Source organism: Notothenia rossii (assembly GCF_949606895.1).
Source record: "Notothenia rossii genome assembly, chromosome: 5".
Taxonomy (NCBI): Eukaryota; Metazoa; Chordata; class Actinopteri; order Perciformes; family Nototheniidae; genus Notothenia; species Notothenia rossii.
The window spans coordinates 62,447,908-62,465,570 of NC_136903.1; the positions used below are offsets into that span (position 1 = coordinate 62,447,908).

The 17,663-nt window shown below is 39.7% G+C and overlaps 1 protein-coding gene and 2 long non-coding RNA genes across 4 annotated transcripts; 2 read left to right on the top strand and 1 right to left on the bottom strand.

Moving 5' to 3' along the window:
• The first annotated feature begins 3,695 nt into the window (after positions 1-3,695).
• Positions 3,696-17,521, top strand: LOC307040655 (DNA damage-regulated autophagy modulator protein 2-like). Of its 2 annotated transcripts, none has more exons than XM_079683707.1 (8): positions 3,696-3,963; positions 5,064-5,208; positions 9,674-9,741; positions 10,127-10,269; positions 10,606-10,783; positions 14,848-14,930; positions 15,451-15,543; positions 15,837-17,521. In XM_079683707.1, exons 2-8 carry the CDS (start codon positions 5,078-5,080, stop codon positions 15,957-15,959), a joined length of 819 nt encoding a protein of 272 aa, XP_079539833.1. In that variant the 5' UTR covers positions 3,696-3,963; positions 5,064-5,077; the 3' UTR covers positions 15,960-17,521. The 2 variants fall into 2 exon arrangements, with proteins under 2 accessions (XP_079539833.1, XP_079539832.1); XM_079683706.1 differs by having other exon boundaries at positions 3,697-3,963; positions 5,059-5,208.
• LOC307040657 lies at positions 5,224-7,013 on the top strand. Its single transcript, XR_013808561.1, has 2 exons — positions 5,224-5,903; positions 6,709-7,013. It is a non-coding gene; the product is annotated as an uncharacterized lncRNA (long non-coding RNA).
• On the bottom strand, positions 7,351-8,789 carry LOC307040656. The gene is made up of 3 exons (XR_013808560.1): positions 8,723-8,789; positions 7,997-8,076; positions 7,351-7,469 (listed from the first exon to the last, which is right to left on the bottom strand). It is a non-coding gene; the product is annotated as an uncharacterized lncRNA (long non-coding RNA).
• Positions 17,522-17,663: the final 142 nt, after the last annotated feature.

Genomic DNA, 17,663 nt, shown 5'->3' on the forward strand with positions numbered 1-17,663 from the left:
GTTAAACAATTTTTGGTTCTATTGTTTTGCACACAGCTGTCTAGAAGAGTATGTTGTGTTTGCCAGACTAACAAGCTATGTCCCTACAGTGTGCAGAAATACAGTAAACAAGATCTGATAATCTCTTAATACCAATGCAAATAAATTTCAACCATGTCAATCTAAAGGAATCTCTTCCCACCTTTAAACAGTATGTTATTTGCAAAACCAGGGAAAATAAAACATTAGACTTACTGTATGCTAATGTTAAGGAGGCATACAGCTCAATAGCACTCCCCCCCTTAGGCAGATCAGACCATAACCTTGTGCACTTAAAACCCCTTTATAAACCAGCAGTCCAGCGGCAACCTGTGACTACCACTACTGTACGGACGTGGTCACAGGAGGCTGTGGAGACTTTACAGGGATGTTTTGAGGTGACTGACTGGGATGTCCTCTGTGATGCACATGGGGAGGATATAGACGGACTCACAGACTGCATCACCGACTATATTCATTTTTGCACGGACAATATAATCCCCACCAGAACAATTAATGGTTTTTCCAATAATAAACCCTGGGTGACCAAAGACATCAAGGCGTCACTTAACAGGAAAAAAGCTGCCTTCAGGAGTGGTAACAAGGAGGAGATGAAGAAGGCACAGTTACAACTGAAGAAGGAAATACAAACGGGCAAGGAGTGCTACAGGAGAGAGCTGGAGAGTAAACTGGCCCAAAACAACACCAGGGAAGTGTGGCGTGGGATGAGAACCATCACTGGGTATGGAAACAAGACTGACCAGGTGAAGGGAGGAGATCTACAGGAGGCCAATAACTTAAACCTGTTTTTCAACAGGTTTGATGATGAGGTTACCACCCCTCCCTCCTCCAGCTCCTCCTCCACCTGTGACTCACCCCCTGTGATCCCCAGGGAGCCTTTCCTCCCATCTCATCCATCTCATCCCTCATGCCCCCCCCCCCCCCCCCCCCCCCCCCCCCGACCAGGGCTCTCTCTCAACCCCACTGTGCATGCCCCCACTTACCATCACTGCAGAGGACGTGAGGGGAGAGTTCAGCCATCTACACTCAAGGAAGGCTGCAGGGCCTGATGGCCTCAGCCCCAGTCTGCTGAAAGGATGTGCTACTCAGCTGTGTGCAGTTTTTCGGCACATTTTCAACCTGAGCCTGGACATGATGACCGTCCCTGCCCTGTGGAAGACAACATGCCTGGTTCCTGTGCCGAAGAAGATACATCCACGCACACACAGTGACTACAGACCGGTGGTTTTGACATCACATGCCATGAAGTCGCTGGAGAGGCTGGTCCTTAAACACCTCCGTACAGTGGTCGCACCATCACTAGACCCCCTGCAGTTTGCATATCAGCCTCGTATGGGAGTGGAGGACGCCATCATCTTCCTGCTGCACAGAGTACACACACACCTTGAGAAGGCAGGCAGCACTGTGAGAGTCATGTTTTTTTACTTTTCTAGTGCTTTCAATACCATCAGACCTGCCCTGCTCAGCAGTAAGCTACTGGACATGCAGGTGGATGCTCCACTGGTGAGCTGGATAACCAACTATCTCACAGCTCGGCCACAGTACGTGAAGCTGCAGAATAACACCTCTGACATTATATTGAGCAGCACGGGCGCTCCTCAGGGCACGGTCCTCTCTCCCTTCCTGTTCACAGTCTATACATCAGACTTCAGACACTGCTCACAGTCCTGCCATCTGCAGAAATTCTCAGATGACTCTGCCATTGTGGGCTGTATCATCAGAGATCAGGAAGCTGAGTACAGGAGTGTGGCGGAAAGTTTTGTGGAGTGGTGCGGTCAGAACCACCTGCAGCTCAACGTCACAAAAACTAAGGAGCTAGTGGTTGACTTCAGGAAGCGGCGTACCGCCCCAAGCCCAATTACCATCGTGGGCATGGATGTGGACATTGTGGACAGCTACAAGTTCCTGGGTGTCCACATAGACAATAAACTGGACTGGAGTGAAAACACTGACGCCCTATATAAGAAAGGCCAGAGTCGCCTGGAGACTCAGGTCCTTTAACGTCTGCAGCACTATGTTGCAGATGTTCTATGACTCGGTGGTCTCCAGTGTGATCTTCTTTGCTGTAGTGTGTTGGGGCAGCGGGGTGAAGACAGCTGATGCCAACAGACTCAACAAGCTCATCAGGAGAGCAGGCTCTGTCCTGGGAGTGGATCAGGAGTCGTTGGCAATGGTGTCGGAGGGGAGAATGCTGAGGAAACTTCTCAGCATTCTGGACAACGGGTCTCACCCCCTGCATGCCACACTGGTTTCCTATCGGAGCACTTTCAGCCACAGACTGAGATCACCCATAACCACCACACAGCGCCACAGGAGGTCTTTCCTCCCAGGGGCAATCAAACTCTTTAACTCTTCACCCCTAAGTAAAGGGCACTGAGAACTTCCACACCAACACTATGTGCAATATACTGTAAGTTCCATCACTGCAATACACTCGCTGCTATATGTATATATAACTATGTGCAATATTATATCATATTATTTTTATTAGTATTATTAATAATACTATGATAACGTGCAATTACGTAACTGCCACTACGTTTTAATTTTTGCACTATAACTACTAAATACTGCTAATAATAATTGCATTGATTGTGTGACTTTCTATGTTTCTACGTTTCACGTTGTCTGTGGAAGTTTAATTGCTCTTTTTGCTGCTGTGTTTATTGTGTTTATTATATTTTGTTACTCTGGCACAACAATTTCCTTCGGGATAAATAAAGTCTTATCTTATCTTATCTTATCTTATCTCATACTTAAGTTTCACCTGACAAGGTGTGTGTTTCACTGGAAATGTTCAAACTGAAGCGTTCACTTCCTCGTTGCCTCACCTTTTTGCCTTCTAATGAAAACAACATTCAGTTAGTGTGTGCAAAGTAAGAAATTGAACTGCAATCATAAATATTGATTGAATATTTACCATAAAGTGGAAATACTAAAGTAAAATACAAGTACCTCAGATGTGTACTTAAGTACAGTAATAAAGTGAATGTAGTTATTGCATTAATTTGATTTAGCAAAACATTGTCATTCATTTATAAGAGATACTAAGTTGTCTATGTAACTAAAAGTGACTATACCACCATCTCCTTGGTGGTCAGTCTCCTATTAGAACAATAGCTGTCTTGTATTATCCCTACCATTAACATATTTTTCATTTATCTTATGTCTTTGTTTTATTAGTAGATTTTCTATTTTTATCAATAGAGTATTACATTCTCAGACTAACAGCCAATTATGTTATCAACACTTGCATTATTTTTGTTGGTCTTTTGTTAAAGTTAGTTATCTTTGAATGTTTGACTTTAATAATTACTTAAATTACTTTAAACATTGAATTACTTAAAACCTATTATGAAATTAATCGAGGAAATTATATATATATTTTATAATATATAACGAAATTAATTAATTAAATTATATAAATATATCTAATACACTTTTTTCATTTACTTACAATCTTTTTTAATCTATCAATTTTGTTTTTCCTTGTCTTGTGCTATGTCATGCCACTTAAGTCTATGAATTGACTTGCAGCTTCTCTGTGTATCTGAAATGACTAATATAGTGTATTAAATAATGATTTAGAACCCTTCATATGACCTTCCCCAATCCCCTCCCATGCTGCCGAGTCAAATGAGGCCACAGCCCGCCTTTCAGACAAATCTCGGGACATCAATCTCACATTAGTCAATTTGCGCATGCGTGGTCTTAAATCGACTAGTAGCAGGACAAGCAGGACCCGCAGGACGAAGAGACAACTTTTAAACTTGATGTATTTTTTAATGGAAGTTTTGTTAAGAGAAGACCCCGTAACTACACCGAGAATTGCGGACGTTTGCCGGAGATCTCAACCTCATAGTCGGGGTTAGAAATAAAGGATTAAAGGACTTTAGTTGAAGGTTTCTGGAGGACTCGGATAACGTGAGTGTCATTAAACAGCCTGTCAATGTGGTTAGTTCACATGATGTTGTTTCCTCAGCCCACAGAGTTGTGTCTAACACCAAACACACGGTTAAAAGGTTGAAATACAACGTTAATATATTCGGTGAATGCTATGTGGTGAAGCTAACGTTAGCTAGCTTGGTGTTAGCATTCATTTGTTTTGTTATTATATTTATCCGTAATTGTTTACCAATATTATTAGGTTCATGTTTCTGTATTATCTGTAAAAATTAGAGTTCATGTATATTCAGTGTGGGCCGTTTGGTGTACCTTTTCTCTCGAATACTTAATTGTATAATGCGAAACATGTTAACTGTTTTTTTTTTAAAGCGTGCATTTATTAATGGAGTTTGGTTTGCGGTCCTGGTTCCCTATCAACGACAGCCAGTAAACAGCTCATGTCACCGACATCTTGTCTGACTGTTTTCGGTTTCACTTCCTTAGTGAAAACCAGACTTATTTTTACTAATTATAATCCAAGTTATTGTCTTCAGTCCTCCGAAGATGTTATTGTCCAACCCTACAGAGAAAGGCAAAAGGATCACTTATTAATAAACACAAAAAGGCTAAAATAGTGTTTACACTCTGAAAGACCCTTTATCCACCACTCCCTCAACCCTTGAAATAAATAATAATAACAAAGAAATTCAAAATATGAACAATGATGCCCCAACAGTTTTAATGACAGGGTCACCATTTTGTTTGCAAATCATAACTTCCAGGGCACAAGTTAAATCTTAAAATGTATATTTTCCAACAGTTCAAAACCCCAATATTTAGTTAATTTAAAAGTGAGAAAAGCAGCGAAATATTAATAATGTTGTTTAAATTACTGTATAAGTGAATTCAATTATTATTTAATTGATTCAAATTGATCAGAATGGATTATTTACCCAATTATATATTACAGTGGTATGTTTGAGACTCCAGAATTTGTCTTGGATTTATCAATGTACAAATTATAGGTTTTGACCTGGTAGAAACAGAAAGAAAAATCCATAATTGGCAAGGACGTTGATTGCCAGTTTGTGATGTATATGAATGTGTGTACCTCTATTTGTATGTTGTACATAGGGCAGAGTGAACACACACCATGTGGTGGTTCCAGCAGGGTCTGTGCTTCCTGCCCGCGGCGCTGGTCATCTGGACGGCGGCGTCCTTTGTCTTCGCTTACATCACAGCCGTGGTGCTGAAACATGTGGATCCTCTGGTGCCTTACATCAGGTCTGAGTCCACACACACACACACACACACACACACACACACACACACACACACACACACACACACACACACACACACACACACACACACACACACACACACTCTCTTTGTTGCACTCAGAACAGGGGGTCTGCACAGTCAGTTTATGAAAGTAGATATGGTGCAAAATGCGAGAGCGTGTAAAACCTGATGTGAGCACTTCTGAGCTTGTGTCCATACATTTACACTTGTATAAAATATCCACGTAACTGTGAACCAAATGTACACTTGTATAAAATATCCACGTAACTGTGAACCAAATTGGAAGTCACAGAAGAAAAAAAAAAGTTTTGTAGCTTGTAGAAAAAAAAAAGAACTTATTGATGAAATGTTCACTCGCAGAAAAATACATATTTTGAAATATATTTTCCATTACAACTGCAACTTGGTTATTACAACCTCTCAAATCAGTCATTACAACTTGACGAATCTGCTCTGTGGCAGTATAAATCGACGATTCTGCGGTCTTGACTTTTGCTACACTTCTTGCGATAAATGTGTCGCAAAAGTAATTTTCACCTGTAGATCAGCTGTAGATGTGGGGGGAGGGAGGGGGGTTGGAGCGAAGGGGCGGAGCTATCAGAACGACGAGGCTTGACTGCGGGGCTAACGGTTCGTTTCGCTACCAGTCCGCTGATATGGCGCGTGAATCAACGGTAAGTTTTGCCCATTACTTGCCCAGTATTACTTTGAATATTATTATTGTGATTGAGGATTCAATCCGCTTTGAAGACCACCGTTTTATATCGTGCAGTTTAGCGGCAAAATAACGTCAGTTAGCCAGCTAACGCTAGCTGTGTTGAGTTTATGCTAGCTAAACAAGTAGTGGTTGTAGTCTACAGCAGTAATTAATATATTGTAGCCTACTGCTTTGGCACTAACGGTTGATAACCGTTTATGAAAATGAAACCAACTGTACTGAAATAATGACACATTTTATAATTGTCTTGGGCTCCTGCTGTGTTTTCATGCTATTTTCTAGAACGAAGACTTCAGAATCTTAAAATCCCTTGACGTTTGTATGCAATTGTGCTCAATTCAACTCTGGAATCAAGCAAATATTAATATGTTTGCATGACATTAGTTATTTATATTTTGCCATCACTTAATTATACGTTTAATACATTTAAGTCAAGCTAAGGTACATGTGATGGTAGCTAGTTAGTGCTCTTACCTGTGAGGCCTCCTCCAAACAGCATAATAACCAGACTGTATCAATAAAACTAAGTACCAGTTCTAGATCCTTGACTTTAGACAAACAATTCAAGAGACAAGATGTATTTAAAGATCAATCTTTATTTGAATGTTCCTCTTAACCTGATATATTAGTTATACAGTAATAGTATTGACAATCTAAAAAAACTGAGCAACTCAACTTTATATTTCTTATTGTACTCTAAAGCATTTATTATTTGCTTATTAATTTTTCCCCACATATTCCGTTTGGATGGATTGAGACAGCGTGGTATCCATAGAGCTGCAGAGACTTCAGGGAGAAACCTCTGTGTGATGGACGTCCTGTCTGTTGGTTTGGCTCGGAGAGGACTGAGGGTCTTTCCTCTGCGAGGAGGTCCAAGCCTGATGGAGGAGCCCATGCTGGGCAAAGCTGATACCAACTGCACAGGCCCTAGTCTGTCACTTTATTTGACTAAATGTGTTTACTTATACATTTAATAGGCTTTACACTTTCTGTCCATATATGCTTTTTATTTAAAGCATTTTTGATTAACTTTTGGTTCACATTTCAATAAATTGTATTTGCACTCCTTTCGTCCATTATTCTTACTGAAAATAGATTACACATTCACATCTGACTGAAGATTGGCCCCATTTATTTGTGACGTTGCAAACTCTGCGGTACAAGGCACAAGTGATGTGAGGCTCATAAAGTGAGGCAAATAGAAATAATCAGCTGATGGAGTATAGATGTGGAAATAGATGCATCCCGTCAGCTGACTATGTTTTTCGCCACACTTTATAAGCCTGACTATAACCACCCCTTCTCTGAGGTGCAGGCTGCGTCACAAATAAAATGATGGTCCTGAGAGACTGAAGGATAATCCGAAATATTCGGTGTGCAGATCTTTGTTTTCACAATAAAAGTAGTTTCTTAGTGTACTGGTCTTAAAATCTCATAAAATCAGCTTTTAATTTTCCTCTTGGATGTTCTTCTTGACCCTCAGAGAAGGAGAACATGTCGTGTCTTTCAGGCAGGTCCTTTCCTAACAAAAATGACAGGAAACATAAAACATATTATTGCAGAACAAGTGTGTTATTTATGAAAGCGGTGTGTTTGTGTGTTTAGGGGCTGTAGATATAATTATTTTGTAATTGTAATCAGATTATGAATGAACAGTATGAAATTCATCAACATTGAAATATATTTTATTATCAAAATAATATTTAACTGTTACAAAACGTAGTGCAACTGTAGAAGCTTGCTCTGTTGTCTCACTGAAAGAATAACTTTTACCACGTTTTTACAGACAATATTGAGAGATAAATAGTCGCAGTTCTCACTGTGTTAAATATCTTTGCCTTCAATACATTAAATTAGAAAGCTGACAAAATCATATTGCTAAATATCTAAATGTAACTTTTTGCATGGAAAAAACCCTCAACTTCACTGTGTAGGTGATTTAGTATTGTTTAATGGTATGTATATCAGTGTATTAAAGTCAATACTTCATTTATGTAAACCAATATCTTTCTTGATTCTTTGTACAGTATGAAAAATTAGTATTTGTACCTGTGCTGAAGTTCACTGCTGTGAGGAGTCCAGTTCTGTCTCTCACTCTCTGGTCCAGCCTGTCTGCATCACCTGGACACCTTAAACAAATTATATATATAAAAATACCATGTGTACAAACAATATAACTGATTATCTTCTGTTGAACATGTTGGATTGTGTATTGTCCGAGTCAGGGTCCTTTTTTATGTTACTTTAACTTTGGAAGTTGTGTTACCAATGCTTATTGTTTATTTGATACCCATTTGGTAATGCAATTAATAAAAACAACAAGGTTTGGGTTTGTTCTTCAGATATGACTGACGTAAACGAGTAAGCTCAATAATGAACTCCAGCTCAACCAACCATATTGTAATATCTAATTAATCATCTTGAAATATGACATTAATAATTGTAATATACACACGTCTTATTGTGAGGTTGATTTCACATACACTACTTCAACGTTAGCTAAATAGAAAATAGCATGGATAATTTACAAAGGCTTTAAAAACACCACCGTTAGTGCCAAAGCAGTAGGCTATAATATATTAATTACTGCTGTAGACTACAACCACTACTTGTTTAGCTAGCATAAACTCAACAAAGCTAGCGTTAGCTGGCTAACTGACGTTATTTTGCCGCTAAACTGCACGATATAAAACGGTGGTCTTCAAAGCGGATTGAATCCTCAATCACAATAATAATATTCAAAGTAATACTGGGCAAGTAATGGGCAAAACTTACCGTTGATTCACGCGCCATATCAGCGGACTGGTAGCGAAACGAACCGTTAGCCCCGCAGTCAAGCCTCGTCGTTCTGATAGCTCCGCCCCTTCGCTCCAACCCCCCTCCCTCCCCCCACATCTACAGCTGATCTACAGGTGAAAATTACTTTTGCGACACATTTATCACAAGAAGTGTAGCAAAATTCAAGACCGCAGATTCGTCGATTTATACTGCCACAGAGCAGATTCGTCAAGTTGTAATGACTGATTTGAGAGGTTGTAATAACCAAGTTGCAGTTGTAATGGAAAATATATTTTAAAAATATGTATTTTTCTGCAAGTGAATATTTCATCACTAAGTTCATTTTTTTTCTACAAGCTACAAAACTTTTTTTTTTCTTCTGTGACTTCAAATTTGGTTCACAGTTACGTGGATATTTTTATACAAGTGTACATTTGGTTCACAGTTTCGTGGATATTTTATACAAGTGTAAATGTATGCACACAAGCTCAGATTCTTTTTCTGCAAGTGCTCACATCAGGTTTTACACGCTCTCGCATTTTGCACCATATCTACCTTCATACAGTGTACCTTCCAGCCTCATGGAACTACTTTTAGAGCGATCTGAGCTAAATATGTTTTTGTAGAAACCATAAAGTATAAAAAAACATACGCTATACTCAAGATATCTCACTCCTCTTTCGATTTAGAGACGCTAATAACAAGAGTGCAACCAATTATGAGGTCATTAGCATGCAGGATAATTCTCCTTAACTCGCTTAATAATTTCCTCGTGTATTTTGCAGAGCTACATTCAGTCATTATCTTTTGGACACAACTAATCAACGACTTGTTTTATTTTCAATTATTATAGTCAGCTGGTATTGTTATTATTATTTTACAAAGCTTTTATCCTATTTTTTTTGTTTAAAGAAACTGCCATATCGAATGAAATTGTTTGTGTTGCAGCGACACGGGAACGATGGCACCAGAGAGGTGTGTGTTTGGCATCATGCTGGATGTGTCAGCCTTTTTAGGTAACACACACACACACACACACACGCGTCACATAACCCAATGTCAACACAGTGTTGCGACATTTCTTAAAATGTTTAGAGACTTTATTGATCACCAGAACAAGGAATTATGTATTTAAGTGAATCGTGAGGTTAATTGACAATCCAATTATTTTTATTTACTTTAAAATGTTTTTAATATAAGTTTTAAACGTATTGTGTCTCAATGAAAAATTTACAATAGGTTCATATAATTATCAATCTCATGATCAATCTCTTGTACAGGAGTTAAATATTCTTCATCCTTTTATTCTTTATTTGTTGTATTTGAGAGATTTTAGCAAAACTGTGTCTACGTAAAACAATAATAAAAAATAGAAATGTGTGTGTGTTTTTATGTGTCTAGGAATGGCGACGGTTTACGTGCGCTACAAGCAGGTGGAGGCTCTGACGGGTGAAGAGGAGCTGAAGCGGGTCAGACTGAACCGCTTCGGGCTGCTGCTCGGTCTCATCAGCTCCTTCGGGATGTGCGTGGTCGCCAACTTCCAGGTTAGTGTGCTGCTTCTCTGGGATCAGTTCCTGCTGTAAAGTGTGTGTGAAGGCTAGTTCTCCTAAACTGGAAAACTTCTCAGTTCCTTCTTTGGTTAAGACGGTTAAGACATGTCATACAGCATTTAGATGGACAGGAACTCAGGTTTAAACTTTGTGGACATCGCTGCCTTGACTGAGTTGAATCTGAGCTTAACATCTCCAAATGTCATTTCCAGACCTACAGTCAGTCATTTTCATTAGTTTCAGGACAAACCATATCATTAAATCTTTTCTCATTCATTCATTTGTTTTTTTGTCTTTCTTGCTTGTAAAACCCAAACGGTGTGTGAGCAGAAGACCACGCTGTTCTCCATGCATCTGGTGGGGGCAGTGCTGACCTTCGGGGTGGGGGCTCTCTACATCCTGGTGCAGACGCTGCTCTCGTTCTACATGCAGCCCCACGTCCACAGCAAGAACATCTACCTGGTCCGCCTGGGGGTGGGCCTCTGGACCCTCGGCAGCATCATCACCAGTATCCTGAACACAGCTGGAAACACACAGCTCAGTTATTCTTACACAACTAGACATATTTATTCATATCTTTACTCATATCATATATATTTTTGATTATATTCTATTCCCTATAACTGGTGTGAACTCTTACCTGTCCTATCCTGTGTTTCTCTCTTTTTGCTTATGCTGCTCCTAAATCTGCCTACAGTAGATAGAAAGAGCATTTCTCTATGTGTAAAGTTTGTCCGGACTCACTGGTTACAAAGTCTGTGTAAACATGTAAATGGCCTCCCAGGTGTCGTTGTCCGTAAAGTGTCTTAATTATGTCCCACAACTTGAACTTAAAAGTTTCCACAATAAGCCAAAAATATCTTCATGCCATTTTTTTCTGCTATGCATCAGTACCTGGCAAAACAATGAAAAACAAAGTAATATATTAGTAGTTCTTAGCAGTATTTTATTTTAAGGCGAGACACGGCAGGCAAAAACATCGTTTTTCATGCCCATGTCAATTTTGAGATTTTGTGCTATTTTGATTCAATAAGATGTTTTCTTTCAGGCTTTTGGAAGGAAAACGTACAAAATACACATTTAGGTGTTTATTTTACTATAGTTTGTCTATTTCCGTCGGTAGATTTCTCCTAAATTCACCAAAAGTTAGCAATCTAACGTAACATAAAGTGCCGTGACCGCTGTTTGCTCCATGTCATGAGAGGTAGCGTTGGAAAGCTCAGGTTCTCCTGCACAATCTCATCGGATCCAAATATGGTCATTTCCTTTGTATCAGCAACCAATCGTGAAAGTACAAAGGGGTCATCTGACCAAAGAACGGAATCTTATTGGCTGGTGTCAATTTCTGACAACGTGATTCGTTCAGATGCGTCACGTGGTGCGCCATGACACTTCCTTGTTTATATTTGCGCTGAAAATTTAAATCTCAAAATGCCGAAACATCCGCGAAAAAATCGTTCAAAGAGAAGAGGACAACAATTGTCACTTGCACGTAGCAAGGTAGAAGACAAAACAAATGACCCCGAACCTGAAAAACCTTCACTTAGTGCGTCAATGCGCAAGCTGTCACCCAAAGAGCAGGAGGGTTTAGATAGCGCCACACAGCAGTGGCTGATAATACATGTAGCGCGGCTGAATGAACTGCTCAGTGGGTTGATTTGCCCAAATTGCGCAGGGACAGGGCTCAAAGTTAACATCGATCCGCAAAACCATGGTTTCTGTAGCAGCTTAATTTTAGAGTGCAGTCTGTGTGATGGTGGGTACCGCAAAAGTGTGTACACATCTACACGTCTTCAAGACGAAACCAGGAAGGATGTTGCTTTTGATGTGAATGTGAGAATGGTGCTCTTAGCGCACGAGTTAGGCTTGGGCTATGCAGCTCTGAAGAAAATAAGCAAAGTGTTGGGGATTCCTGCACTTCATCTCAAAACCTATCAGAGACATGACAAGAGAGTGACAGGTATAGAAACAGGATTGAGACCAAGAAAACTTGAACTATTGAATTCAGAGTATAACTTATCAGGACATTCAGTTGACTTATTTTTTTCTCTTATTAGTGGCAGAAATAGAGAGAGGCCTGGAGTCACTTCACAGGACAAGGGAGCAGGTCAGGCAGGCTTATGCAGATGTGGACCCAGATGTTGCAGAGTTGCTGAGGGAGGATGCAGAGGCAGTTATAAACATCAGCGTGTCATTTGATGGCACATGGCAAAAGCGAGGCTTCACATCCCATTATGGGATCGGTGTGTGCATTGACATCCTTACTGGATTGGTGATAGACTATGAAATCCTATCATCCTATTGCCATGCTTGTGCTCTAAAGGGAAATGCCAAGCAAGAGCAAAAGATTACAGAAGAGGAGTATGACAGTTGGCGACAGACACATAGTGATTGTGCAAGAAACTTTGCAGGGTCAAGCAAGGCAATGGAGCAGGAGTCAGCCAAGAGGATGTGGGCCAGGTCTGTGAATCGCCACCAGGTGCGGTACACAGAGATGTTGTCAGATGGGGATAGCGCAGCATTTAGGGGGGTGGTTGCACTGAACCCATACCCTGGGCATGAAGTGGTGAAATTAGAGTGCATTAATCATGCCCACAAGCGAATGGGTACAGCACTCAGAAAAATGAGTTCACAGAAAAAGTTAGGAGGGAAGGGTGTAGGGAAGCTGACTGCAAAGAAATGCAAAACTTTGCAAAATTATTACAGGGGGGCAATTCTCAACAACCAGGGTTCAATCGATAAAATGAAGGGAGAAATATGGGCAGGTCTCCTCCACGGCATGTCTACTGATGACAGCCCCTTACACACCAGGTGCAATCACTCCTGGTGTTGGTATAGGAAAGCAGAGGATAATGGGGAAACACCTGGTAGCCACAAAGAACATGCTGGAAACTTTTTAAAGCGAGAGGTGGGGGAGAAGCTTATCCCTGTGTACCACCGCATGTCAAGTGACAGCCTGCTCCAGAGAATGCAGCATGGAGGTACTCAAAATGCCAATGAGTGCCTCAACTCTGTGATATGGGCGCGGTGTCCAAAAACGGTCTTTGTGGGGAAAAGCAGGGTTGAGGCAGCTGCAAGTATGGCCATCTCCACCTTTAATGAAGGTGCCTCTGCCATGCTGGCTGTTATGGAGAAGTTGTGGCTCCAGAGCACAGCTGTTACTGTCAGCGCAATGAGACAAAGTGATTTGCTGAGAATTTCAAAAGCTGAGGCCATTACATCTGCTAGTTTGAAATATAGGCGCAAGAGTCTAAGCACAGCAAAAAAGGTGAAAAGACATCAGCAGGAGATGCAGGAGGGGCCTACTTATGGAGCAGGCATGGACTAGGGTGGCAGTTCTGCAGTGCGTGTGTTACTGTGGTCGTAGTGTGTGTGTGTTACTGTGGTTTTGTTCATCAGGTACATACTGTGTTACTCAGTTTTCAGTTGTATTGTGTTTTATATGTTCTATATTGTTGTTGTTGTAAGTATTAGATTAGATATTGTGTCTGAAAATAGTGTCTTCCAATAAAAAAAATATGGAATTTGACAATACATATCTTTAAAGGTCGTTTTCTCAAAATGAGTTTTTTCTCCTACTCTGAGCACAAAATTTCCACTTCAGTAGCACGTAGACACACCAAACCTTCCAGTTATATTCCTATCCATATTCTGAAGGCTTTTACCGAAGGGTTTGTTCATTTATCATTCATAGCCTGAATTATAAAACATTTTATACCTAAAAACATGGCGAAAATTGATATTTTAGGGCTGTTGACAGTATTTTCTGATTTATTTAGTGATAAAAAGAGATATAAAAAATCCCTTCTGTAAAAGCCTTCAATTATAATATGACAACAAAATGAAACAAGAATTTTGAACCTGGCTTTATCCAATACAAAAAATTCGTTTCCTGAAATGTGTTAAAATATGCGCATATTTAATGAGATTATGGCTAATTTGCATATTTAAACATGCTATTTCTGAAAACTTGTAATACAAAAAACAATTGCCTTATTGTAAGTAATTAACTGGAGAAATTTCTAGCTGTTATCTTTAAGTTAAAAAAAAAAGTACCCTATTCACCTGTAGTGTCTCGCCTTAAATGATCAAAGAAAAGTCATCCTGCAGTCGGGGACTTGTTTTGTGCCTAAATATAATGATTTTACCTTACACAAGCGTAGGAATTGGGCGACATAAGATTAAATCACACGTTAAAAAAAACTCACTATAACTGCAATTGACGTTATCTGGATAGTTGTGAATATCCTCACGAGCAACGAGAAGGTGTTGAGCTCATTATTATCATATAAAACAAAACAAATTATTTCTTTTTAATATTTTAAACTTTCTCATTTCCTCAACACAATGTACAGTTCTGGTCATGTGAAGCTCAAAACTACAGTTTCTTTAATATTGAAGCTACATTCAAATTAGATTTCATAATGTTAGGGGATAAAAACCAGGCCGTTATGGGAAATGCAGTTGAATTTGTGGCTGAGGCTACTCCCTGACGCTTACATAGACAAATACATATCTTTCACCTGTATATAAAACATGTCCTGTTGTATTCCTTAACATCGTCCTCCTCAGTGTTCGTATCGTCGGTCATCATGTACAGCAGTCTGCCGGGGGTCGACGTCGCTCACAAACTGCACTGGACTCCTGGAGAGACGGTCAGTTCTGCATATTTTTAAGATGGATGAAATCTTGGGTCCGATGTACCGTAATTTTCGGACTATAAGCCGCACCTGTATATAAGCCGCAGCAGCGGCATACCACTCTCGGTTCCACTTTTACTTTTGCGCTCTACCTGTCTCACTCTTTTCCGGCCTCCAGCTTTTCCTGCTGGAACCCGCCGCTTAAAGGTGGGGGTCCGCGGACCGGCCATAGAGCCCATAGAGTTAAAGGTGTTGGCCGTTAGCTGTAAAAATCCATAGATTAGCCGCACCGTTATATAAGCCGCAGCGTCGAAAAATAGGGAAAAAGGCGTGGCTTTTAGTCCGAAAATTACGGTAGTTCTGTTAGAGCTGCTACAAAATGAAACATTATTTGACACATAAAATCATGTTTTTCACTTCCGGGGTATTAAACAGGAGAAGCTAAACAACAACTTTGTCTAAAATCAAATATACACTTTGGACAGTAACAAGGCTCCTGTCAGTGTTACATTGATGGTTGTATGTGTATTTTCAGGGTTACACGGCTCACATCATCAGCACCATCTCTGAGTGGTCTCTGGCCTTCTCCTTCATCAGCTTCTTCCTCACCTACATCAGAGACTTTCAGGTACCTTGACAGTGGCTCTAATCATCTTCTATCATACGTAGGTCATATTTACTAGAAACAACCAGACAAATGATGAAGCAACAAAATAAATGGTTTATTTGTAGTATAGAGATATGATAGTTCCAAATGCATAAACTATGTAGTAATGGTGCTCTAGGAGATTCAGGTGATAAGGTGGGCGGGGGGTTACATTGGTTGGTTATTGGCTAATGGTTACACAAGCCAAAAAACATGACCTTACTTACTTACTTACTTTCTTTCTTTCTCATTTCCTTTCTTTCTTTCTTTTTAAGAAAATCACCCTGCGTGCGGAGGCGGACCTTCAGAGCAGCCACCTGTACGACAGCTGGTCTCAGTCTCCGCATCACAAACGTGACGCCTCGGAGACGTCTCCTCTGCTGGCCGGAGGGACGTGACCGCTGAGCCTCCCGCTTTACACTGACTTGAACCTTTTTTTAAATCTGTCACCTGGCTTTTTATAAAGACTTTCTTAAATCTGCTGTTTTGTGTCAGCATAGTTGTATCTATCAAGTCAAATCGTTTTGATCAAAGCATTTCAACATAACACACCTGGCTAGTCAAGCCAAACTATCTGACTGGAGAGATGTATACATTCATTTTGTATGTTAGGTGAACTGAGCCTTTAGATGCAAATGTGACGCTTTGCACTTTGACCTAAAACTGCATCAGTCCCTCTTAGTGACTTTGTCCACTTCAGTGCAGCACTTTATATCATGTATACTCGCTATTCAATTGAAAAGGCAACCTCTAACCACCTTAATGAGTCCATGAAGCCCACTGAGGGTCATATGGTTTCAACTGTAATGGGAGTTTACAGTCTGTGCATACAGGACCGTTGCATTTTTTATGTTTTTTCCATATACGCTTCCAAATAATACAGTGTATTTTTCACAGTTTTTACTATAACTCAAATTCAAAAATATATTATAAACACCATCAAATTTTATAATCATTTGTATATTAATTACTCACCGGTTCTATGTTTTAACATCATGAATAATTTCATTTTAAAATAACTGATTAGCTTTTAATTTTCTATGTAATAATACTTTTTTTCATATTTTGTTGCTTTTTTTATTTTATTTTGGTAACAATTCTTTTTTTGTTTTCCAGAAAATATTTACATTTAGCTTTTAGCTGAGACCAACAATGGTTTCCATTAACAAAATAACTTTTTGCACTATGAGGCTGACATTTGGCACGGAGGTTAAGTGTTAGTTCAGTTGTGTGTGTGCGAATGGACGAATGTGTTGGATACTATGATTTGTTTCTGAATATTTCATATCATTCATTGTTTACTTAAATGTTAACTAGATAGCATTAATACTTTTTTGTTGCCGTGTGTGTGTACACACACAAGCATTTTGGTTTCTTTCCGTTCCTCTAGTGTGTTCTAAAGGTTTGTGTGCATGTAAATGGTCCGCAAAGGCTAAAATCCGTGTGTTTCCTCCAGAGGGAGTTTCTCTCCCACACACTCCCCCCCCCCCCCCTCCCCCCTGCCTGAACAATTCCAATTGACACCTTTGTTTACTTCCGTAATATACTGGCATCACTATGTAACATTAAAGTATGTAAACATATCACAGTAGAGGCACAAAATACAAACATAAACCTGGAAATGAGCAGAATAGGGCCTCTTTAAACGGAAGTGACAGCTAATCGTTTTCACTTCACTAAGCCAGAGGAAACACCAGACAAATTATGTTAAATAATGAAAACTCGCTAATTTAAGAATCCCCAATAATGTTGCTAATTATTATTTTACATTATTACTCAGTGTCTTATTCTTCTGATGGCACCCTTAAGACTCCATAGAACCATCTGTCTTTATCATATATTGACATATCTACAATGTTTAATCAGACACAATCTCCTAACTGCTAACATTGAGTTGCTATTGTGCATTGTTCTGTTGCTACGTTATTCATGTTGAGAGAAATAAATATGTATTTCTTGCCCCAATGGTCACATTTGTCTCTGGGATATTCAAATATAATTATTCAGTCTTTAAGAAGAAACATATTTTCGTATACGTATTATGTGAGCGGGCAAAGAGAGAACCTGAAAACTCTCACTCTTCTGTCTTCTCATTGGTGGAG